At 43.3% G+C, this 24,862-nt stretch overlaps 1 protein-coding gene across 1 annotated transcript; it reads right to left on the bottom strand.

Annotated features, from left to right (window-relative positions):
* Positions 1–1,950: 1,950 nt before the first annotated feature.
* Positions 1,951–23,311, bottom strand: LOC112460917 (cadherin-related tumor suppressor-like). Its single transcript, XM_025025858.1, has 22 exons — positions 23,297–23,311; positions 22,993–23,229; positions 20,473–20,862; positions 19,711–20,127; positions 19,029–19,361; positions 18,580–18,757; positions 14,267–14,447; positions 13,537–13,790; positions 12,964–13,394; positions 12,436–12,780; positions 11,953–12,282; positions 10,495–11,613; positions 9,093–10,205; positions 8,579–8,855; positions 8,082–8,360; positions 7,559–7,863; positions 6,949–7,214; positions 6,376–6,819; positions 5,522–5,891; positions 4,960–5,166; positions 3,738–4,722; positions 1,951–3,577 (listed from the first exon to the last, which is right to left on the bottom strand). Exons 1-22 carry the CDS (start codon positions 23,309–23,311, stop codon positions 2,499–2,501), a joined length of 9,555 nt encoding a protein of 3,184 aa, XP_024881626.1. The 3' UTR covers positions 1,951–2,498.
* Between the last annotated feature and the right edge of the window lie 1,551 nt (positions 23,312–24,862).

Raw genomic sequence — 24,862 nt, 5'->3', positions numbered from 1 at the left:
AAAAAAATAATTAGTAAGTAATTTGACGCGATGAAATCGGTCGGTTTTGACCGCTTTGACAAAAGTATCGGAACGTATGCAAGAGATGAAGATCGAAGCCGTCGCGATCGCGACTTATCGATGCAGCCAGATACCTAGTAAGCTTTTTTTCAGGCACCTCCGAAGGTCGATGCAAGATGCTGTAATTTACTTATCGCTCCCTAATTTCAATTAAATTCATCTAAATCGATTTGGATTTATTTAAGCTTCTTTTTTAATTCGACCTCTATTTTTTTTAATAATAATATTTAAACGTGGAAATCGTGCGATACAAGGAAGAGAAAATCATTTCGTTTGACGATTATTTCGTATACACATCGCATATATAGGATTCTACATTGTAGAACGCAATGGATAGCTATTTTCATAAACACATTTGAAATAAGAAAATCTTGCTCCACGTTTCACATGAGGAAGAAAAGGAGGAAAAAAAGGAATAAATAAAGACAGCAGCTTTTACAAATCTGTCATCTATTTTACGGTCGATGATGATAGAGTTAGCACGCACTCGCACACGCATTCGCACTTTTGTACAGTTTACACGCGCGGTTTTATTTACAAAGTGAAATCAGGCCGAAGACAGATCTCATAATTTACAACGTAAAACGCGCAAGGCGATCGTCGAGGAAGCCGTTTCTCGCGATCGCGAAACGTCGTTTGGCGAGAGGAGAAAATCAGTCTGGCAGTCTGCGAATAGCAGGCCACTCTCAGGAACGCTACGACGGCGCCGTTATTGTTCCTCTAACAATGAATTGAGCACGAATTTGACACATCCGCGAATCACGTTATCGTCCGCGTGGCATTCCACAGCGGCCCGACAATCCCGTTCATCAGCGGTGTTCCGTTAATAATCTTCGCGGTCCGAGAACTGGCAATGCGAAGTAGTTATAAACGTGGGAAGACGAACTCTATCCCTTCTCTTAACGGGCATTCTACTAATCAAAACGCCGTGTTTTCGATTGAATAGCCGAATGCCACAGATAGTTAACAATCTTAACATAAACAAGAATTTAACAAAATAATCAATGTTTAGATTGTTTTAGAATTAGATAATACAACCGATATAATTTTCAGTTTAATCCCCGACTTATTATAAACGATGGATTTTATGATTTTAATAATAATAATTTAAATAATTCTATCGTCACGAAGGAAAAGGTACATACAAGGACCAATTTCGTATGTTGCATGAAAATTTAAAATCAATTGGAAAACAGCGTTCGTACTTACTGAAATTGCAATTCCAAAAAGTCATGATTGTAATCATCAATATTTTTATCTTTTATCACCTTTTTATTTTTCATTTGCTATTAAAAAGCTAATTTTCGAGTATAAAAGGCAAAAAAATATAATTCGCGATAAGTACAATATAACTATATAGTGTACTATAAATTAATTTCTAAGAAAAATTATAAGAAAGAGCTACGTATCCCAAAAATCTTTTTAATTTGCAATTTCAATAAATAGCGTTTTTTGATTAAGAATCATAAAATAAGTGCTTATATGTGCCACTTAGCCATTCAAGCAATAATTACAATGTGCGACTGCATCGAGTGTGTATCTGGCACGACAGCTTAGGATATATGTATACAGAGTCGCTAGTTAACGATTAATTGGACTGCCTCGATGCCCAGTCGCACATCTCTCCATCTCGCCGGCGACGGATAAATCGCCGTAATTAAAATGGCATTCAACGTAATCTCGCGAGTCTCGTACTTCGTATTTAATATCGTATTTAATGCGGTCGCTTGAAATGCGCGAAACGTGCAAATTTAGCATCAACATTTAATGCCATTAAAATTAATATTATTCGTAATATTAATATCGATTATTTAAAATCGATTAAGATTATCTAAAATCTTAATATTAATATCAGAAATAATATTAATTTCATAAATATGAATAATTCATAATACGTGGTATTATGTCGTAAGAAAATTTTTGTAATACGATCAATCGTGTAACTAAAGATAGATATTGCGCGCTCCGCGCGAGCGAATCGTTTTGATTAGACATGTGTCATTCAATATTTACAAAAAAAAAGAGAAATTTGCGAGATAAAGAGTACGATAGAAAACAACGAGTCTCTCTCTCTTTACATTTTATGGCAAGATGATCACGCGTTCGACGCGGCACCTCGCTGCAACTCCTAAACGTTGCAACGACTTTTCACGAACACTCTTCGCCAGCATTTTTCTCAAACGTATTCTCGTATCACTCAAACCCACATTCGATCATCCAAATTCGCAAGACTGGATGTCGCTATTTATACTATCGATTTACAAACGTTCGACTAATCAAGCTAAACGAGCAGCAAAACAATTCGATAACATTCCTAAGTGGATCTCGCGCGTTTCCTCAGGGCGAGGAGTCTCTACAATTTCCCCGAAATAATTCTTACGGTCACTAAACTACTATTGTTCACTAAATTGTCCCGGCATCAAATCCGAGGACCCGTTTCAAACGTATTCCTCAGACGGTTTGGGGATATTCGCCGGTAATCTGGGTACTCGACTGGTACTGTCCGGTAGCTCGGCGATGTCGATGAACACGCCGACGAGGCTCTCGAAGTTGGGTCCCCAGTTGAGCAGATAGTCCCAGCTGAGAGCGTCCTCGGCGGCGGCGGTGGTGGTGGTAGTGGTGGTAGGCGAGCCGTTACTGGCGTGGCCACCGTAGAGAAGACCACCCATGTGGGTCGACAGATCGTCGTCCGAGGCAACGAGGGTGCTGAGAGAGCCGCGAAATGAACTGTCGAAGCCGTCGTAGTTACCGACGTTCGGCGGCAACGGCGGTTTCGTTGACTGCGACGACTCGACATTACTTCTCCCCTGCGGGCTGCTCCCCTCGTCATCCTGCTTGGCGAACAGGTTGTCGGACCGTTTGTCGCCCACCAGCGACCCGTTGTCGTACTCGATTTCCGAGCAGGTGAAGCTATCGTTGCCGCTCTCGTCGGTGGTCGACGAGTTCCGTCGCTCGAGCCTCTCCACGGGAGGCGTGTGACGCCGGTGGTGATGGAGAGGTCCGTGCGCGGGAGGGCCCCTGGCCTCACTGGAGGAGCTCACAGCGTCCAGAGTGGAGACCAGGCTGGAGGTTCTTGGACGGGAATTGAGTCGTTCGATCTCCTCTGCCGTGAGACCCATCGGACCCGATGACACGTTGTTCACCGAATTCTCATTGTTGGACTGCGGGGCCTTTCTGCTAGCGGTTGAGCCTGACAGTTGACTCATGATGGGTGAGTTCAGGCTCCTCTCGCTATTGGAATTCAACGCATCCTTTCCGACACCGCCGGATGAGGACGTGGTGGCCAGCAGCGCGCTTTGCAGCGGTTTCCCGCTGATATCGTGCAGCGTGAGAATCCGCGGTTGTTGCGCGGACAACTCGCTGCTGGGAGATAATCTCGCCAGAGGAGTACTTTGGAGCAATTTGGGCGCCGGTCCGGGTGGTTGGTTCACGTTGGGCGGTGGCATAGCTCGCGGTGGGAAGGGTCCGGTATGGCGATGCTGTTGCCCCGTGTGCTTATGATGGTTGCCATAATTACCTGTAAAAATAATGTCTATTTAAGCCGATTAAATTATTTTAAATATACATACGTATATATCTTTTAAAATAATGTAAACTTTAAAACTTAATGCTTAAAGCAAATTACGTTAAACTTTAAAATTTTTTCTCTCAATAATAAAATATTGGTCTTTTCTCACCTATAGGAGGCGGAGTGGCTTTGTACTTCCTCATGCCGTCGCGATAACCCTTGTAATGATATACGATGTCAATGTCGCTGGGCGCGATGGAACTAGCGTTCTCCAAATCGTAATGTTCCGGGATGTCGGGTTCCGGGTTATGCTCGTGCGAATGGAGGGAGGTTTGAGTGGGCGGTAACGGTAGATGCTCATCGCGGATAGGAGGCGACTTGGTGACTTCCCGCTCGATAATATCTGGTCGTTGCGGTCGGTGCTCGGTAGTAGAGTTGATCTCGCGCTCCTTGTATTTCTTCGAGATCAGCTCAGGACCCATGTGACCGACGCCGCGCAGATCCGATGTGTCGGAGATGTACGTGTTCTCATGACGGGACATGAGATTATCGTTTCCGGGGCCGACCAGCGGGTTACCGGTCATGATAGCATTGGTATTCTTGTTGACAACCGACGGCGCCGACTTCTCCTTGTTTTGGCGGCGCAGTCGGAACACTATGAAGCTCACCAGAATGGCAATTAACAGGATGACGAAGAAGACGATGACCAGAGTGATACCAATACTGAGAGGGTCCGCGGCCGCAGCCGCTCCAATGCCGATCGGTCCTCTGCATCCGATGCTCACTTTGCCATGATATAGCACATCTTTGAAGATAGAACTGGAGCCGTTGAATGATTGCACCTCGTTGTTGATGGTAAAGTTGGCCAGACAACCTTCGAAGCTCCTAGAACCAGCGCTGTGAGCATAATAGAGGTCCTGGCTGACTCCACCGATCGACAAGACGGACAAATATGGATCGAGAAAATCGTGAACCCCTGCCAAGTCCAATTCGTCGCCTGTCAAGGTACCATCGACCAACAATCTTAATCCTCGAGCGTAGGCATAGAGAGTCAGATTATGCCAACGTCCGTCCGCGAGACCACCCTCAATGTTGATCGACATGTTCACCGGTGATCCGAGCAGAGACATGTAAATCAATTGGCCGTTGCGAAGCTGAAGCACAGTATAATCGCATTAATTAGATTCCAAAATGAAACCCACTTATTTTTATCTACACACTTTATTTGTTCTATTCGTTCTTTATTCATTTAATAAAATATAATTAATACTAATTCTTGATAGTACATAAAGTTTAAAAAATCTTTGAAAATTGATTGTTTTTAAAAAATAAATGATTTTAATATTTATAATATTTTACGAAACAAAAAATTGGTTGAAATTGTATCTCACCTCTACGGATGTAAAATGCTTATTTGTCGCGGCGTATATCAGGATACCATCAGACTTCACGGTTCTGAACATCAAACTGATTGTCTTCGGGGGAGAAAGATATGTTGACGAGCTCGTGTCCTCACGCTTCAAGCGATTCTTGTGCCATGCTGTTGATCCATTATAGATATACTCCAACAATTGCATCCTTCTGTGTTTCTCTGAAATCTGCGCAAACAATACCAATCATGCGACAATTCAGAATTATTCAGAAATAGAATTAATGAAATATTAACAAAGTTGAAGTAATATGACACTTGAACCAACTAACTTAAATATTTTTATCTTTTTACTAATCAAATTTCTAGAAATCGTGAACCCCTGCTATTTAAAATCTATTATCTCGTATCTAACATTAAATTAATGACATAATATGTAGTATATATATAGACATGCTATGTCATTTAATATTATTATCTCATTGTTACATTTATCGTATTAGTAATATTAACATTAACATTAAATAATTACAATGCTTATAATAAAATCCTATATATGTATAAAATCAATAATTTATTTTTACCTTAAACTCGATAAATCCTCCCTCACTCAACGTGATGGGTTCCAGGGCACCGTAGCAATTGGGCGCTATCAAAGATCCGCACTGACACATCACTTGATGCCAGTTGTCATGACATTGGGCGTTCACGCCGCAGACAGACACAGCGTCCTGCTCGTCTCTCAGGCATGGATTCCGCTGCGATCTGATGCACGTGGACTTCACGCCACGCGACGCGAGTGGATTCGTCAGATTCAAGGCCCTTCCGTTTATCGAAACCGAGTGAACACAACCCACGAAGTCGTCAGAGTGAACTTGGCCCGGACGTTCTAACACGGGATCAGCGTTCTCCAAGCCGCCCAGTAAGAGAGGGTTATTGTTAAAGTTCAAGGCCCTGTAAATACCGAATATTAGCGCGCATTCGTAAATCTTAATTTAAGGGATCTAAAGTGATCAATCATTTTTTATCAAGATCAATCCCTTTCTTACAGTGCTTTTAATAATTATCTCCATTATTATATCGCTGAAGCTGGCTCGAAGTCAAGCCGAAACGTTCGTTTTGTAATTCACGTACTTATTATTATACTTAATTAAAAATCCAAGTACATTCACAACGCGCGCACTAACAACCGCATTATTCTTATTGACCCTCATTTAGTTTAAATTTTATATTCCATTAGTATCAAATACAATCATGTTTTACAATTTAAAATAAACTTTCTACAATTTAAACATCAAAACTGTACAACAATAATGTATTAATTTTAAGATAGACCGTCTAGAACTTCAGAAGATTTAAAAATTCAATTTTTAGTTTAATTTTACAGTCCTATTCACAAATTGATTTTCTTTCGTTGGAAAATTGATAAAACACTTACCCAGTTGGGCCCGTGCCGTCCGCGTAACAGGTACGATCGCCGGGTCTGCAATCGTCGCAGACATCGCCGTGTTCCCTGCAGGTGGACACGCTGAGCGAGAGAACTTTGCCGTTCCTGGTGGCGGTGACCTTGTGCCATTCGCCGTCCGACACCGGTCGCTTCGTCTTGATAGTGACGGTGCCGATCGCGCTTCTGGCACCGCCGTACGAGAAAACCACTAGGCCGCTTATCAGCTCCAACACGACAAAGTCCGAGCGGCCACCCGACTGCGACGCATAGTTGTACAGCAGCAACGCATCCGGCATCGTGGTGGCAAACACGATGGTGATGTCATTCGTGTTGGTGTCTAACGCTGGGAATGCCATATACGACAACTCGTCGAAACCAAAGGTCGAACGCTCGCAATGCCGGCCGTAACGACCCTCGGGACAGCTACATCGATATCTGCGCGGGCAACAATTTTATTTTCCATTTTTTTTATTTCACTTTCGTACAAATCGTTTAATTAATAAGTGGCATATGTAGATCGTGGTCATGTCACTTAAAATCATATTAAAATCATATTCAACAAACCCAGGTTTTTCTCCTACGCATAAGCCACCGTACAAGCAAGGATTCGGTCGACAGGAATCTGTGACTGCCTCACAGTGATTTCCTCTGTAGCCCGCCCTGCAGAGGCAGAAGAAGCTGAAGCTGTCCGGGCTCTTTCTACACGATCCGCCGTTTCGACACGGATTGCTGGCACATGCATCGCCTCTCTCGAGCTCGCACAGCTTGCCATCGCGATCGATAGGACAAGTGCATTGAAAATCGTATCCCAAACGTCGGCATTGTCCTCCCTACAGAAAAAGAAGAAGAGCTTTATAGAATTTGTGCTTCGTATCGATTTTCAAAAAGTGCTGCGAATAACAAATCTAAGCTAGAAGAAAAAAGTCTCAAAGTGAGCGTAGAAAAATATTTAGAAAATTCTCTAATTCAAAGGCATATGTTATATATACAATTTAATAACCATCTAGGAACGAAAATAAATATTAAACTCGTGCTCGTATGCTAACGTTATAAATTATAGCTACAATAAAAACGTAATAATTTTAAGTTACAATATTGGCAATATTCATTATTTTTATGTTACATGTGTTATACTTTGCTCCACGTTTTAACTGCAAACTATTTTTTTACTCACCAGCAAACAGGGATTCGGAAAACATGGATCCTGTCTTCTTTCGCATCTGTCACCGGTGTAGCCATCCCGACACTTACAGGATCTCTCGTGCATCATTCTGGGCGACGTCAGGATTAGCGCCTGGCTGTCGGTGATCCTGGCGTCGTCGTATATGGTCAACCGGTCGCTGCAGCTACCCCCGTTTTCGCACGGCATATGTTCGCACGGAGAATAACCGACGATAAAGGAGTTATTTTTGAGCAGCGTTTGGATTTCGTCTCGATTGCGCTTCAACAGATCAGTCACCTCGTTCCTCGTTCGATACTCTGAAGAAAATGAATAAAATATTGTCGAAATTATATTATCATTTCTTAACGTATATAATATGTAATATATGTCGAATCCGAGTAATAATGTAAATATAATAGCACGTCAATATCTTTCAAAATTTTAGAATTGACGTCCATTTAACAACGATACTAAATATGTGAGTGTACATATCTGTTAATTGAATATATGCATTTGTGATATATTTTTAACTTACCTTGCGAAGATTTCACCGCCAAGTGAACATTTAAGTCCGGTCCGTTTTCACCAATGCTGAAAATGGTAAGTGTATCGCCAACATCGAGCTTCTCCTGCAGAAGATCCAAGAGAGCCCGGTAGTATTGACTGAGGAAATCATTAGCGATCATTTTAATAATTTGCAGAGTCGCACTGTTCTCGATCGTGGCGTTCGAGAAGATCAGGAACTCGACGGTGACCTTGGAGATCACATTCGGATGTCGTCCGTCGTTACCGGAGACGCTCAAAGAATAGCCGGCTATACCCACATAATTCAGAAATTAGTAAGAAAATATTCTGCGTAATATTTTGTTGAGAATAAATCATTTCGATCGAGATGGAACATTATGAAACGTTGTGCCCGATATGCTCATCGACAAGTCAATACATCATGTTTTAAAAGTCAAAAATATAGATTAGGAAGAAAAATTCTCTCTCATTATAAATCTGATGTTCCGCGATTGATATGTAACGTGCCTGATGAAATCTTGTTGGTGTGCAGATCGCAAGCAGTGGGGATGGTGAGCACATTCGAGTTCGGGCCTTGAAGAATCTTGCACGAGAAAGCCCCGATGATATCCGGATCGTTCGGGTGCACGTCGGCGATCTTTCCTAGCGGTGTATCGCCGTTAAACGAGTACACGATCACATGCACCGACCTTGGTGTGGATGGGTTGTCATTCTGATCGGTGACGATTACGACGATATTGTGCTCGCTCTTCATTCGAGGTATACCCGAGTCCTCCACTACAACCTACACACAAAAATACATTTCATTAAATTCAAATACCATTGTGCTATTTACATCTCTTTGTGCTATCTGGACTTTTATCAATTATATATAGAATTACAGAAAATGGAGTGTGTAACTTTGCAGAGATTTTAAAATTTTCTAAGGATAAATTGTTTTATTGCTTCTCTCCGGCAATAAATAGGTAAATGGCATAGTTAAAATTACTTTCATTACCTTATATACGTTTTAAATACCAACCTTCAGCTTTAGCTGTGGCATTGTTTCTCTATCGAGGTTCGTAGTGGTTCTCAGTATACCCGAATGCTTGTCCAAGGTCACCATGTTGCTCTGTTCTCCTTCGATCAATCTGTAGGTGAACGGTGCACCATTGGGCGGCAGATCGGGATCGGTCGCACTCAAAGTCATGATGCTGGTACCTATCGATTCGTTCTCGCTTACATAGCCGACTACTTTCGGTGGATCGAAAACCGGGCCATTGTCGTTCACGTCCATTAGCTCGATGTGCACCATCACGGTGCCAGTTTGCGGTGGCGAACCGCTGTCGATCGCGCCAATCGTCAGATCGTACGTGGGTACGGTCTCGCGATCCAGTTTCTTCGCCGTTTCGACTTCACCGTTCTGTGAATTGACTTTGAAAGCCTCGTCGAGATTGCCGCTGATGATAGAGTACAAGAACTGATTGTTCTGCGGCTTGATGTCCTTGTCGATCGCGCGAACTATAAGCACGAGGGTGCCCTGGGCGACACCCTCCGACACGTTGGCGTTGTAGGTACTCTGCAGAAACTCAGGCGGATCGTTGCCATCCTGGATGGAAACGATCACCTGAGCTTCGTCAGTGTCGTTGCCGCGTATACCACCGCCGTTCTTCGCCATCACCGTCAACACCACGCGATTCTGTGTCTCACGATCGAGCCGACGCGACACTCGAATAATGCCAGTATCCGAACCGATCGAGAAGCCGCGATCATTAGACGAGCCCACGAAGAGATAGTACACACGGCCGTCTTCGCCCGAGTCCTGATCGGTTGCCTGGACTACGCCAACCGACGTGCCCACCTCGGCGCTCTCCGACACGTCCATGTGAAATACGGGTTGAATGAAGTGCGGATAGTACTCGTTCACGCCGGTGATGTGCACCACCACGGTTGTGAAGCCGACCATCTGCGACGAGTCCGGATTGGATGCAACGATATCAAGATTGTATTCGTTCGCTTCTTCATAATCGAAACTGGCGTCCGATGTGATTTCGCCAGTATCCCTGCGGATGCGGAAATGGTCTTTGCCGGTGCCGCCCAGGATCTCGTACTGCACTATAGCATACTTGGGTGAGTCGATGTCTCGGGCGATCACCTGGAATTCCGTGAAGAAAACGTAAAAAAATTGCGATTAAATTATACGTCAAATTTGTATCAATTTAATGGAAAGTATATTGAAAGTAAAAATAAACACATAGATTCATTAATTGATTTATTTAAGAAATAAGATAGAAAACTTCTTGAAATAACAAATTTATAGCAATTTCTTTATATTCGATTTAAGTTCAAAATTCGAATAATTTTTCTAGCTAGCTACTGAGCTAAAAAACTAGAAGATATCAGAAGAACATAAATTAAATTTAAAAATTCTGCGATAAACATACCTTGTAAACGAAAGTATCAGGTGGCGAATTTTCTGGTAAGAACGCTTCATAGACACTCTGATTGAAGGTTGGAGGGTTGTCGTTGATGTCGGAGACATTGACAGTTAAGGTGGCTACCACTTGCTTCGGCTCGAATCCCAGATCCGTGGCGGTGATGTTCAGCCGGTATTCCTGCACCAAGTCGTAGTCGAGGGGCTCGAGTATGGTGACCGCGCCGGTGATAGAATGCACGAAGAATTCATTTCTCTCGTTGCCGGCCGAGATCCTATAGCGGATCATGCCGTTGGGTCCGCTGTCGCCGTCCTCGGCGCTCACCGTTAGAATCGTGGTGTTAATTGGCTCGTTTTCCGGTACTCTGACTTGATAACTGACGGCGGCGAAGGCGGGCGCGTGTCGGTTCTCGCCAGAGATTACGAGAGTCAGAACGATTTCATCCTTTTGCGGCGGCACGCCTTTGTCGGTGGCGCGGGCTTTCAGCAGGAACACCGCGCCGATGGGAATGCCGTTAAGGTTCTTGCGCACGTAAACCCAGCCAGATTGTTCCTCGATGGCAAACAGGTCGTCGGTACCGTTCACGTTCTCCAGCGAATAACTGACCTCCGCGTTCACGCCGAAGTCGGCGTCATCACGGGCGATCAGCTGAATAATGCGTTTGCCTACTCCATAATTCTCTGGCACTGGGGACAGATAAGACCTCTGCTCAAAACGAGGCGCGTTGTTGTTGGCATCTACCACGTTCACGTGCACCATTGTTCTCGAGGACATCGGCGGCTTGCCGTTATCGGTGGCGATTACTGTCAGCGAGTACAGATTCTCCGGCGAGGATGGCCGATGCGTGTGCTTGTAACGTAGGGTACGCTTGCTGAAGACGTCGCCGGTCGCCGGATCAACAGTGAAGAGATCGGACGGTTGCAGCAGGCTGTAAGATATAACGGAGTTCGGTCCCTGTTTGTCGCGATCGGTAGCCGCGACTGTGCCAACATGTGCCACCCGCGGCTGGAGCTCGGGGAAATGAAAATGATAGGTCTTCTTGTCAAACTCAGGCGCGTTGTCGTTCTGGTCCTGAATGGTGATCGTCAGGGGAGTCTCTGCTCGCCATGCGCGGTCTGCTACTACGACCTATAACGAAGAAGTAGAAAACGATAACAGAAGAAAAAGAGAAAAAGTAGTTTTGATTTTGATATAATAAGTAAAACAAGTATTTTCACAAAGCAAAGTTTAATGGAACTACAACTGCAATACATTTCAAGAGATATATGTCGCGCGTGTCTAAAGTATTATTTCTTTTAAAGATGCTTTCTTTCCTCAAATCTGAATGCGTCTAAACTTAGAAAACGTTTGAATCTCTTAAATTTCGCTCTTTACACCTCTGAATACTTTCTTTAAACTTTTGTATTGTTTTTCGTAAGTTTAAAAGCAATTCATTCGATTTTATAGAGATAAAATTAAATATCCTACCTTCAGTAGATACTCATCCTGATCCTCTCTATCGAGCTGCCCAGCCACGGTCACGTTTCCACTTAAGGCGTCGATGGAGAACTTTTCTCCTGGATTATCAGTAAAGCTATAACTGACGTTCGCGTTCTGACCGATGTCTCGGTCACTGCTGGTCATGCGTATAACGAACGTGCCAATTTCCGCGTTCTCCGTCACGTTTACGCTAAACAGTCGCGTGAAGTGCGGCGGATTGTCGTTCTTGTCCAGAACAGTAACCAGCACCGTGGCGGTACCGGTTAATCGGGGGTGACCTTGATCTCTGGCTTCCACGATCAGTTCGTAAGACGCAATCTGAAGGAATTTCAACGTGAGTTTAAGTTAAATGATATAATTAATTGTCACACAAAATATTTTCAGGATTTTTAGGTAGAATTGGTTCGAGATAATTATAATTAGTTCTGAATATTGTAATCAATTAATTAAATATTATTGTAATATCCTCACCTCTTCGCGGTCCAATTTGGCATTGGTCTCGATCTGCCCAGTGCTGCTGTCAATGATGAAAGACTCGGAGAAGTCGTCGATTAGATGATAAGTGATCTGGCCGTTCTCTCCGGAATCGCGATCTCTTGCGGATACCTTGCCGACGAACAACGGTGGATACTCTTCCTCCATCACGGTCGCGTTGTAAATGGCCGCTTCCAGGACCGGTGCGTTATCATTGGCGTCCGTGACGTTCACCAAAAGTTGAAGAACGCTGCGCAGAGCGGGCGTATCCGAATCACAAACTTCAATCCAGGCTTCGTAGTGCGGAGCCGTCTCATAATCAAAGCCAGAGGCAACCACGACCTAAAAAAGAATTGTAATTAATTAATAATTAAAAATAACGTGCAAAATATAAAAAAAATTAATCATTTTCGTAACAGTTTGAAATTCTATAGAGAAAAAGAGAGATAACTAATTAAAAGAAAGAAAGATGAATCAGAGAAAAAGAGATGAATAAATCAAATTGAAATATTTGATCTCAGTTACCTCTCCAGTGTGAGGAGCAATTCTCAAAGCATCCCCCACGTTTCCGCCAGCCATGCCGTAGCTCAAATTGCTTGTCGGTCCAGTCTTTGGTGTGGTAGCGCTCAGCTTGGTGATCACCTTGCCTTCGGGCACGTCCTCAGACAGCGTGAAGCTCGTGTTGACGCTCGATTGAAATCTGGGGAACAGCTGCCGCTCCCACAAGTGGATCACCAGATCGGCGGTGACGTGCTGGGGCTCGGCACCGCAGTCCGACGCCTGTATCTGCAGTTGATAGGTGGTCTGGTCGCCGATCAGTTCCTGGGTAGCACGGATCACGCCATTGTTGAGATCAATGGTGAATTGATCGGTGTCCTTGCCGTGCAGCCGGTAAACAATCCGCGAGTTCTCGCCGTCATCGTCGTCGCTTGCTTTCGCGCCGAAGACGAAGTCGCCTTTAAGAAGAAATCGACATCAACATTCTGGTTCGCGGCTAGCTAATTAGCAGAATGCAGAACCATTCTACGGTGGCTCTTCCTTTCGTCAGTAATTAATGCATCTAATTAACGCACTTGGTATTGCCGCCGATCTCATTACCTGGTTTGGTTGCGCTTGGAACGTAGGCTGTGTACCGGGGACTGGAAAAACGGGGCGCATTGTCGTTCACGTCCGTCACGTAGATCGTCAGATTCACAGCGGAGGCACGCGGCTCCGTCGGGCTCGAGTCTCTAGCCACCAGGGTCAAATAATATACAGCAGTCTGCTCGCGGTCCAATGGCATCGTGGTGAACACCTCGCCCGTGTCGGGGTCTGCAGAAAACCGCTCCGCTTTGTCTCCAAGTAGGTTGTAGCTATTTTGAAAAAAGTAATAAAAACCATTTAAACATGGTAAAATATATTATCAATAAAATTAAACCAAATACATTTGATAAATGCAGATTATTATTCTGCTATGATTGGTTTGTAGTGATTCTTAGAGTAAACATATTTACAAGCTCTTACAATTAGCTTTGACTCTTGGTCATAAAATTTTGCGCGAAGAAGATAAAAACTATAAATTTCTTATTTAAAATTATATGATTAGTACTCTAGTAACTATTCACTTAAACATTAATTAGAGCTAAAAGGACAATACAAAAAGAGAACTGTATATCCAAATAATATTTACATTTAAAATATTGTTGAATTTTTATCGAGAGAAAAGTAGAATTACATAATGAAGTTTCTTTTTTATTCAATCTGTGCGATTCAACATTGCCAAGCACTTCCTAAAATGAAATAATATATTTTCAATCGTGATTACGCAACATCGGTGAGGCCTGCCTACCTTATTTTCGCATTAAATCCTTCGTCCTTGTCCGTGGCGTGCGGCTTGGTGACCCAAGTTCCGGCGGGCGCGTTTTCCACCACGGTGGCCTTGTAGTCCTGCCGCGCGAACTCGGGGCTGTGATCGTTCACGTCGAGGACGACGATCCTGACGATGCCAGATCCGGTGAGAGGCGGCGAGCCTGCGGAGACACGCGATGCGAAACTTTAGTCGTGTTGTCGTCGGGCGGCCATAAAAACAACCGTCGTCGCACCGATGCGTCGTGCCGTCGCTCTAGCTCGACTTCTTTCTCAATTTTTTTTATTATTTATTTATTTATTTTTTGCGCTTTTATTGCTATCTCGCGAACCGTAACGCCGCGCGAGCGTAGTTGGGTCAGTGGCGCGATTATTCCGCTAAATTTACGGCCCGCCTCTCGCGGCTCGTTTATGACGGTTTAAATCGGTCCAAACGGAAGGTAAACCGGGGCCATAATTTTAACAGAATATTATTGTGGGGTCCGCGTCGCCCGCGAGACGCCGTAAGGTGATTTAGAACTTGCTCGTGCCCGTCGTGGAATATATTTACTTTTGACCGGCGAATCGTTGTTCGTATAATTTTTCTTTTGTCGATTCTTGCGAAATTAGTCGGATGAAGCGCAAAGATGAAGTGCACAAATCGACAGAGAAACATCATTTACAGCAAAAGCTTACTTAAGATATCGTTTATTTTATTGCATCGTAGTTTATTTTACATTTCTAAATGTCGATTACCTATAATTACTTAATAATTGCGTTCATTGTAAATTTGCTTTATTCATCTTCAGATGATTTGGGAATTGAGAGAATTTGATGGTTGTAAACTTTTTCAACAATTTTGCTAAAAAAAAAAAAATCAATCAAATCCCTCAAATTTCTCGAAGAATCGCTTTCTAAACTTTCTTTGTTTAGTTAATTTGACATATGTCCAACTAGAACGATTTTAGATTGGTGCTTTCTTGGGAGCCGCTTTCAAAAATCAAAGGGCGGTACAGTGAGATAATTGGGGTCGTGAGGAAAAGCGACTTTTCTGGATCGCGGAAGTGCACGCGGTGGCTAAATAATGGCCGGCAAACGACGCGGGGGTAATTTAGACGTGACACACGCGTTCTCCAAGCGGTGCCCATTGTGCTACCCACTTATGATTTACGGATTGGGGTACCCGACGTAACGACGTTAGTGCGCGCGGAAAAGTCTCGCCGAGGCTTAATTGCGCCGCCTAAAACGCACCATTACTCTCCAGCAGGGTAGGAAGGGAAGAGGACCGATTTCTCTGATTGCGCACGGAGTATATACGCGGTACATGTATATGTTGCACATACATGGCGAGCGTTGGCGTAGCCCAGGGCCACGCGCCTGCACGAACGTACACCGTTCAATCACGCGGAGAGTTCCCGTTGAGGGATAAGACAAAGCAGGAAAGAGAGGAAGAGAGAGAGAGAGAGAGAGAGAGAGAAAGCGGGGGAAGAAGACGGAGGCTGAGACTGAAACTATATTTATCATGTTCTAGGTAAATATCCCGTAAGAGTACAGATTGGATAGACTGCGTCAAAAATCTCGCGGTTTCTTGTAGCTGCAAATTCTTCCTCGACTTGCTTGGGAACATATCCAACGATAAGGGAAAAGAATTAATTAACAGAGAATGTAAAAAAATATCACTCAAGATATATAATCCTACACGGGTTGATTCGTCACGTATCATAATTCCTTTGTAAAAACATAATGTACATAATGTAATTTTAGAAAGGTAATAATTACAAAATTATAAATTAATCTAAGCAATAATTTTGATCTGCCCGTAAACGAAAAGTGATACTATATTTGCAAAATCAATAACGATAAGAAATAAAAAATTACATAGATATCAAATAGTTATCTGTAGTCAATAATCAAAAATAATTTTTAGTTTCTTTAATTACTGCCGTTATTTCATGATAAATGGATTATTGGCAGGCTAAATATTCAGTTTAAATTAACAATCTATCTTGGAGTAATGGCAAAAATTTGATGGAAGGAGATATTTGAAAATAATAAGATATAATAATAATTATAGGGCTAATAAAAGTAGGAGAATAGAAAAAATAGATTTAAAAAAAGAAAAAATGAGGCACGTAGCAGTATAACAATTGTAGTACACAATGACGTGATGAACGTGAGTTCCCAGGGATTTAGAGTCAGGAAAGATGGTCTACTTTGCATATAACGAGTAATCGCGTAATTTGCTTACTGCTTACTAATGACAGTAATGAAGGGACTCACTTGCTACGCTGATTTCCACCGAACGGGATTTTCAGCTCGGCTGATCAGGAATATCGATTTTTAAGGAACCCGCTAGCCTTAGGTCTTAGGTATCACGAGTATGAGAAAGAGAGTGAGGCGTTCGTATATGGCGAGTGTCCTTATTGAAAAATGATTATCGAAGCGTCAGTTGGCCATGTGCCGCCCGATACGTATACATATATATTTTTAATTATAAAAAGACAAAACAGAGACACACAAATCATCGAGTCGTACGTCTCAATAGAAGCGAGACATCCTGTTTACGTGCGGCAGATGCTGAAGGGGTCGCAAGGCCCTTATAATCGCCCCGACAATACGCGTCGCGCAAGACAAAAATATGTGTGCCCCGAGATGCCGGAGAGCACGCTGGCGCGCGAGCGCGTGACAACGCTCTGCGGTGTATGTGAATAAAGTAGAATATAATGTGCGAGTGCAAGAAAGGGGGGAGCACTATCCAAAAGAGACGCATAGCTCTCTTTCTCTCTCCGGACGAGAAGGAGGGGTCGTGAGGCCCGAAACGCGCGCGCGGGGCCTCACGACCGGCGGAACGGGAAGGCAAGAGGAGAGGACAGCATGGACGAGATAGTGAGGTAGTGAGAAACGAAGCGTGCGGGAGAGGGGGGGGAGGATGCCTGAGGCCCACAGTCGAACGGGAGAACCAAAGGAAGGAATGGCAAAGGAGAAGGAGGAGGAGAAGAAGGAGGGAGGAGAGGACAGTGCCAGTGCCGAGGCAGACAGGGAGGAAGGCATTCGAGGCCGATTATCATAATCGCGCGTCATAACTCTACGGGCTTGTCTACCTTGCCGGGGACCGATTGGGCCATCGAGCCACCGCGACCGGGGGCGGGACGGGAGAAGGGGGTAGGCGCAGGAAGGGGTGAGGACCGGGAGGAGGGGAAGGACCGGGGGAGGACTACCGGCTTCTAAGAGGAAGCGTGGAGAAAAAAAAAGGTTTAAGAGGGAGGAACTGCCCACCGCTTAAAGAATCTCATCGAACAACCCACAAATTTATATCCAATTTGTATATTACCGCTCATTACTTAAACCCACCGCGTACATCGTCTATCGTTTCTCGTCTATGTGCCGGTCAGCGTCCGCTGCTGGCAGTATTGACATTTCGGCGGATCGTTTGATGGACGGCTGCTGGTACGATTTGCATAAGAAATTAGCACGAATCGATCACGAGCATAATTCCGCGAACGTTTAAGTCGATCTTGTGCAGAATACCCGGAAATAATAGTAATCGCGCCAATCGTAAAGTCGATTGATAGCCAACTAAATGACTCTCTTTGAGTGTACTGTAAGAAGAAATACCCAAGCGCGTATCTCGAGTTACAATACAACAATGATATAATTAATATTGTGATAATAAAAATATTCTAATAACTTTAGTTATTTTTTCGTTCAGTCACACTATCTGGGTTACACTGATATGCCGATCCAAGTTTAATTAAGTGCTTTGTTCACACTAATTCGCAACCAGTTTTACACAGACCGGTCACAGCCAAGTGGATCGTAAAAATAATCCCTGCCGGAGAATAAGGGGCTATCCTTTTAATGTCGACCATTGTACGATAGATTGTATGGGATATACGCCTATTTAGCAGTCCATCTGCGGCGCAGATATCGCGTATTCTTGTTGTCGCAGTTTTCTTTCGTATCAATTTTACACCATTAAGCTAAATTTTCTTTCAGCAGAATAGAACGTAATAATATGCAAAACGCACAAATATTCTACATGCAATATAACACCTTAATAGTTCCATAGTAACATTTTTAACAAAGTATATCCATAAATTGTCTCTTGTAAATTACAAGGAAATTTTATCTATCTATATATGACCAGGCCCCAGCATAGGACATTCCAGCAATATTGCAACATTTCTATAATACAGCTGGAATGTTGTAATATAATTTAAATGTTGCTGGAATACAGTTGGAATGCTACGACATTACTGCAATATTGCTTAATGTTCTATGTTCAATGGACTATTTAATGGATGTTGAGTAACTTACCAGTATCCATAGCCACTAGAGTGAGCGTGTATTCGGGTATCAACTCTCTATCCAATGGACGAAGAAGCGATATGTCGCCGGTGCTCGCGTTTATGCGGAATAGATCCGTGTCACCCTCTTTGAGGAAGTACCTCACTTGATCGTTGTACGGTGGAGTGTCTGCGTCGTACGCTTTAACCTTTTAGTAAATATATAAAAACTTTAGCTTCAACTCATTTGTTAAAATACGTTCTATACGCGCATACGACGAGATAATGAGATTTCAAGCCATTTCAAGCTATAATTAAGATCTAAATTTTTTAATTATAATTTTGAAATCATAATAAATATTTTTTTTAACTGAAGCAATCTGTTTGATTCGACAGAAGGACTTTTATTCGACATTCGAACACTTGAGGTCCTTCAAATGTTTTCATTCCCTATTATCAACTGTGACACGGTGTTATTACCTGTATCACAAAACCGCCACCCGGCGGCACCATATTCTCCATAACGTGTGCCAGATATGGCGAATCGAGGAAGACCGGTGCATTGTCGTTTATGTCGAGCACGGTGATGGTGACCTGGGCCGTGTCGCCGCGCGGCACTTTTCCAACTTCCGCCGCGCAATCCTCGCTGCGGATTGTCAGATCGTACCGGGACTTGCGCTCGAAGTTCAGGTTCTTCGCCACTCGTATCACGCCGCCATCTTCTGAGATCGTAAAGTCCCGATTATCGTCCCCCATCGCAATGCTGTACCGCACCCTGCCGTTCGCACCCTCATCGCGATCCATCGCCGACACCTGAGGCCACAGCAACAAGAAGAAGGACGATTTAATATTGAGAGGTAGAGAGAAAGGAAAGGAGGGAGAAAGAGAGAGAGAAAGAGAAAGAGAGAGAGAGAGAGAGAGCCATATTTTTATTTTTTATTATTTTGATTTTAATTGCCCTATCTAACAAGATATTTTATAGAAATTGTAACAATAACAGTTATTCTTTTCGTCCATTTTATTAGTGAATTTTAGAAATGAAAATTTTAACTGTAATAGATCTTAAATTCTTAAATTTAAACCAATTACAAAAAATCTGATTTCTTCTTCCTATCTACTTCGACTCTTCTAAAGTATTGAAGTTCATTGTAATCTCACTGACCTGGAGCACACTGGCGCCGATGCTGGCGTTCTCGGCGATGGTGGCGAAGTACTGCCTAGGCTCGAACACCGGTGAGTTGTCGTTTTCATCGAGCACCGTAACAGAGACGATGGTCGTCGACGACCTTGGCGGCTCGCCACGATCTTTGGCGGTGACTTCCAGGGTGTAGTTGGATCTTTGTTCGCGGTCTAATGGCCCGGAGACCCGCAACAGCCCGTCCACCGGGCCAAGGGTAAACGGTAAATTACCGTCATCCCTCAGCGAGTACTCAACGTAACCGTTCCGACCCTCATCCCGGTCGATGGCTTTTATTGCCATCACCACCGAGTTACTCGGCGCGTTTTCAATTATCGATATTTTCGTGGGTGATATGAATTCCGGCGACATGTCATTCACGTCCAGCAGCACCACCGTCACCTGTGTCATTTGAAGGAAGGATAACATACATTGTTTCAAAATTCAGGAAAGAGAGGAATAATTGTCAACAGGACAAGTAGTTTTCGCAATAAATCGTAACTTAAATACTAGAGATTTTTACTGGACATCATCAATAGTCAAGTGTATGTTTTCAAAAAAACGTTCTATTCTAGTATTTTTTAATACGTTGCGTAGCGCATGTACCATCGATGGCCGGAATAAATCGTCGCGCAAAAATGGTGCAACACGAAACGTGTTAAAAAGTTTAAGAAGTTTTTAAAATTTCCTCATTTATATAAAAATATCACCGAAAGGTGTTTTTCGGATTTTTTAAGCTTCACCAACCTGTACTGTGGAGGACAATGACCGCGCCGGCGGTAGTGGACTGTCAGTAGCGCTCAGCACCAGATTGTAGACCGGCTTCCGCTCGCGATCGAGCGCCCGACGCGTGAAGAGGGTGCCGTTGTGGGCCACCCCAAAGTCACCGTCCTCGTCGCCTCCGGCGACGGCGTAGATGACCCTGCCATTGTCGCCGGAGTCTAGATCCTGGGCGGTCACGGTGAGCACGGGAGTGCCGACAGTCGCGTTCTCCACGATGTCGGCCGCGTGCGGCCCGGTTTCGAAGATCGGTGCGTTGTCGTTCAGATCGACAACGTTGCAGTATACCGTCACGGTGGACGACAGCACCGGCACACCGCCATCCGTCGCTTGCACGACGAGGATGTAGTGCTGCACCTACAGATTTAATTATAAGATTTAATTGTACGGAGAACAAATGTAAAATGTAAAATGCAGATCTTTTTGAGAATTTATTATATTATTTTAAAAGTTTGCATAATGTAAAAATAAATTTTATATAAATTAACTACTACGTTCGGTACGTAGAAATTGCAAAAGAATTAACTTTCATCCCTATTACAAATCGCCCTGTAACAGGTCCTTTTAAGAACCGTATTTAAAGAACGTTTTGCAAGAACTAAAATGTTAGTTTCGGCGCGTGGTCGGTATACCGTGCTATTTCTTTGTTTCCGATGCGCTTCGCATACACGCACGCGTACACGTGTATTTCACGGTTCGTAATGACGTTGGCGTGTATCTGAAAGGGCATTACGTTGATGAAGGGTTCTATAAGCTACCCTTATCCCGTACCTCTCGCTTACGCTTTCCCTTCTTTCTTCTTTCATTTTCTTCTCGATAGAAGCTGCACCAACACGCATCTGTTCTATTGTAAAGCGCAAAACAGTGGCGTAGCCACCGCGGTTGGCACGAAAATAAGCGTATTATTATTACACGGTGATATTAATATCACCATTTGCCGATTAATGTAGAACATCAATATATATTTTATAGGAAGTAAAGCTAAATAAAGATTCAAGAGAACAAAAATTCTAATAGATAAAAAATGGCGTAAATTCACAGAATTAAAACACAGAATTATACAGAAAAATAGAAACTTTTAGGGATATTTCTTTTATACGATATATTGCTAAAAATTCTAAATGTTTTATATATTTGTATTATATATATCTATCGGTATCAATTTTAATAGAACATAATAACGGGAGAACAGGAACAGTTTAGAACAATATTTTTTTTATGACCAAAAAGCTATCACTTATTTACTAGTAAATAAGCGCTTGATAGCCAACGGCTAACGGCTTTATGTAAAAAATCAACGCTTTTCTTATAAAGTTAATAGGAAAATAACAATTATTTAAAACTCTCTCGCGTGTTGACAACTATTTTCCACCTGTGTACCCTATTTAATCAAATCGCGAAGTTTTTCCGCTTTGTAGAATTTTAGGACTTCGGTTACGCTACTGGCTACAGTCGACGAACGTGTACGTTCCCGAAAGTATGGCTAAGTATGGCTTGTCTCCGAAAATGTAGCACCGAAGAGACCGCCATTAAAGACTGTCTGTTCATCGATCTGTCCGACTGTTATAGCGTTAAACCCTAAATTCTAGCGTTGCCCTCCGCTCCGGGTAATATAATAGGTGCGCTCCAATCCTTGAATGTAGAGGCGTGTTCGTGGTTATAATCGCTGCCCGGGGCATCCGACGCGTTTTAACGTTATATACGCGTGCGTATTTTCAGTTCCGAGAGGTAGGCCGATCCGAACGGAACTTCATCCCGACCGAGCCGCCGTTAACCCCTTCGCGTCCAGCAACCGTTATGATGGACATATCTATAGCGATATATGTAAACATATGGCTTCAGAATCATCCGGCATTATCGTTCCAGTTCATGAGCATGCTCTGGTTCATGACTGCGATCATTTAACAGCGTCTTTTTATGTGGAATAATAAATAGAGACCGGGCAAGTCACGGCCATGTGTATGTAGAGAGAGAATCGTTGAGAAATCAAAGAAGAAATCGAAGTCTTTCGACGCCGAGGGACTTTGGTGTGTCCGTGAAGTTGAGATGAAAGTTCGGATGCCAAAATTAATATGTCGTAAAACGGATATTTATAATCCCTCACGGACTATTTATAATCATGAGAGGAAAGCGGCTCATGAAAAATTCAAATTTGCTTGTTAACAAATCCGAGAGGACCAATCAGGGAGGGTTGAAATCTCGTGTGACGTGTGATTTACTCATGATCGTTATTGACGATAACTTTATTTGCGTTACTATTTCGCTCGTGGTTGCCAAAGCTGACGCAGAATTCCACGCGGATTCATGAATTCATAATTGCGTGGAGACGATTCATGTAAAATTCAAATTTTTTGCTGTCAGTATAAATAAGGACCTTAATACGGCGAGGTCAAAATTGCGACGATCGTCACCGTAGATGGCTTTATTTACAACAGAATTCCTTATTATTGGGCGTGATGGCGCGTAGACTCCCTTGCCGGTACCAACCTGTTCGTAGTCGAGGCTCGCGGTGAGCGTGAACACGCCGGTGCTTGGATTCAGCGAGAACACGTCGTTCGCCCAGTCGGAGATGAGCACGTAGCTCAGATGGCTGTTGGGCCCCTCGGCGTCGACGTCCGTTGCTACGACCTGACCAACACGGCTGCCCCTCGGCACGTTCTCCGGGACATCGAACGAGTAGGCCGTGCTCTGGAAGGTCGGCGCGTTGTCGTTGGTGTCGGTGACCTGCGAACATCGGTTTTCGAGATTCTCTATTAGCACGACGATACGAGGCGCGGCCTGTTACAGTTACATTTGCCTTTATCATCTTTACATCGCCATGTAAATGAACAAAAGAAATATTTGTAGCAACAAAGATTTTAAGATAAAGAAATCCATGGTCGAAACGTCGTGACGATTATAATTAATAATGGCCAATTAGGTCAAATGGAGACCAATACTTTTATCTATAATTTTTAACACATTTTAATAAAAAATTTAGGTAATTTTTTAAAAAATATTGTAAAAAGGGTTGTGTTGTCTTGAAATTTTTGTTAAATGTTTATACATGTAAGGATTTAAGTAATTTTTTGAAAATATTATAGTAAAAGATCTCTTTTCTTGCGCGTTCCACGAAAATCCTTTATCTAGTGTTCAAACCATTCTAAGGGCTAAGTGCCTACTTCTCTTCCGAGAATTCCTCCGGGAGAGCTTTTTTTCTTCCAAGCCGTTTCAAAGGACACAGTGAGTTGCTTTCATTACGCGCGTCCCCGCGCGCCTTTCATCCCTCGCGTTTATATAATAATAAAAGCGGCAGAAAGGATTTTTACCGCGCGCACACCTCTCGTGTCCCTCGCGCGCCTCTTAATAGACCCGGAAGCCGGGTACGCGCGATCTTAAAATAAACACTCGGAGAGAGAGAATAAAATCGGCTGGAATGGCGCGCACTCGACGTCATTCTTGGATAAACACGCCGCCACCGGAAATATTCGCGCCGCGCTGCGCTCACTTCATTCGCCTTCGAATTATTGTGCTACCTCGCTCCCTCGCGCGCCGGTAGTCCCGGCGCGAGAAAACATTCTCAGGGCCCCGCAGGCTATTTATCCATGTAACAATGCGCTCATTGTGATCGATCGTCGCGGCAGCGGTGAAACGCGCGACGGAAAAAGACGGCCCTCTCTCGATCGAGGGCGAGAATAAATAGCGCTGGTAAACATCATTTTCATCGCGTGAAACGCTCTCTTCAACGTTTTTTCGCCAGTTTTCGCGACTATATTTTTCGCTGTTGAAAAAGAGATTCACACACACACACACACAAATTTCTTTGCTGTAATTCTACAATCGTCAAGTCATTCGTCACGCGTGACGAATGGGTTATTTTCAAAAAATTCACAACATAACACAAAAATTTTTCATAAAACTACTATTTGTCAACGAAAAACAACAAGTATAAAAAAATACTATTATAGAAACCGCTGCAATGCATTTAAAAATCAAATAATTTTTATAAATGGTTTAATTGGCCTGGACCACGATTGGAGCACATTAAAGTCATCGGCATTTCGTTATTTTACATTATTTTCCGCGCGACACCATGATGCCACTAGTTCTTTTTTTATCGCCTGAAGAGACCAAAATCGAAAGGCAAATTTCCGCAGATTTACATTTTTTACGCATTTTTCAAACTAAATAAAGTAGCGGCTTCTTTCTGTCTCCCTCTTTCTCTTTTCCTTCCATTTTTGCTTGCCAAAAACGCAAACGCGCAATAATTTAAACAACAAACGAAACATTAATCTGTCGTTTATACATGTAAATTATAGTCAGATATGCAAATTATATTATTCCCGTGTGACGACTATGTTCGCGGCTACCAACGCGC

This window comes from Temnothorax curvispinosus, unplaced genomic scaffold (assembly GCF_003070985.1).
Source record: "Temnothorax curvispinosus isolate PA1 unplaced genomic scaffold, ASM307098v1 QBEX01010932.1, whole genome shotgun sequence".
NCBI classification, from domain to species: Eukaryota; Metazoa; Arthropoda; class Insecta; order Hymenoptera; family Formicidae; genus Temnothorax; species Temnothorax curvispinosus.
The sequence above is the reverse complement of the archived record's forward strand: the minus strand, read 5'-3'. Positions and strand labels throughout refer to the sequence as shown.

Bases quoted from the DNA above. Each gene is read 5' to 3' on its own strand.
- LOC112460917 (XM_025025858.1), bottom strand. The intron at 19,362-19,710 runs GTCAGTGAGATT...CTGTGGCCTCAG, and splicing joins TCGGCGCCAGTGTGCTCCAG to GTGTCGGCGATGGATCGCGA. The intron at 4,723-4,959 runs GTGAGATACAAT...ACTGTGCTTCAG, and splicing joins AGCATTTTACATCCGTAGAG to CTTCGCAACGGCCAATTGAT.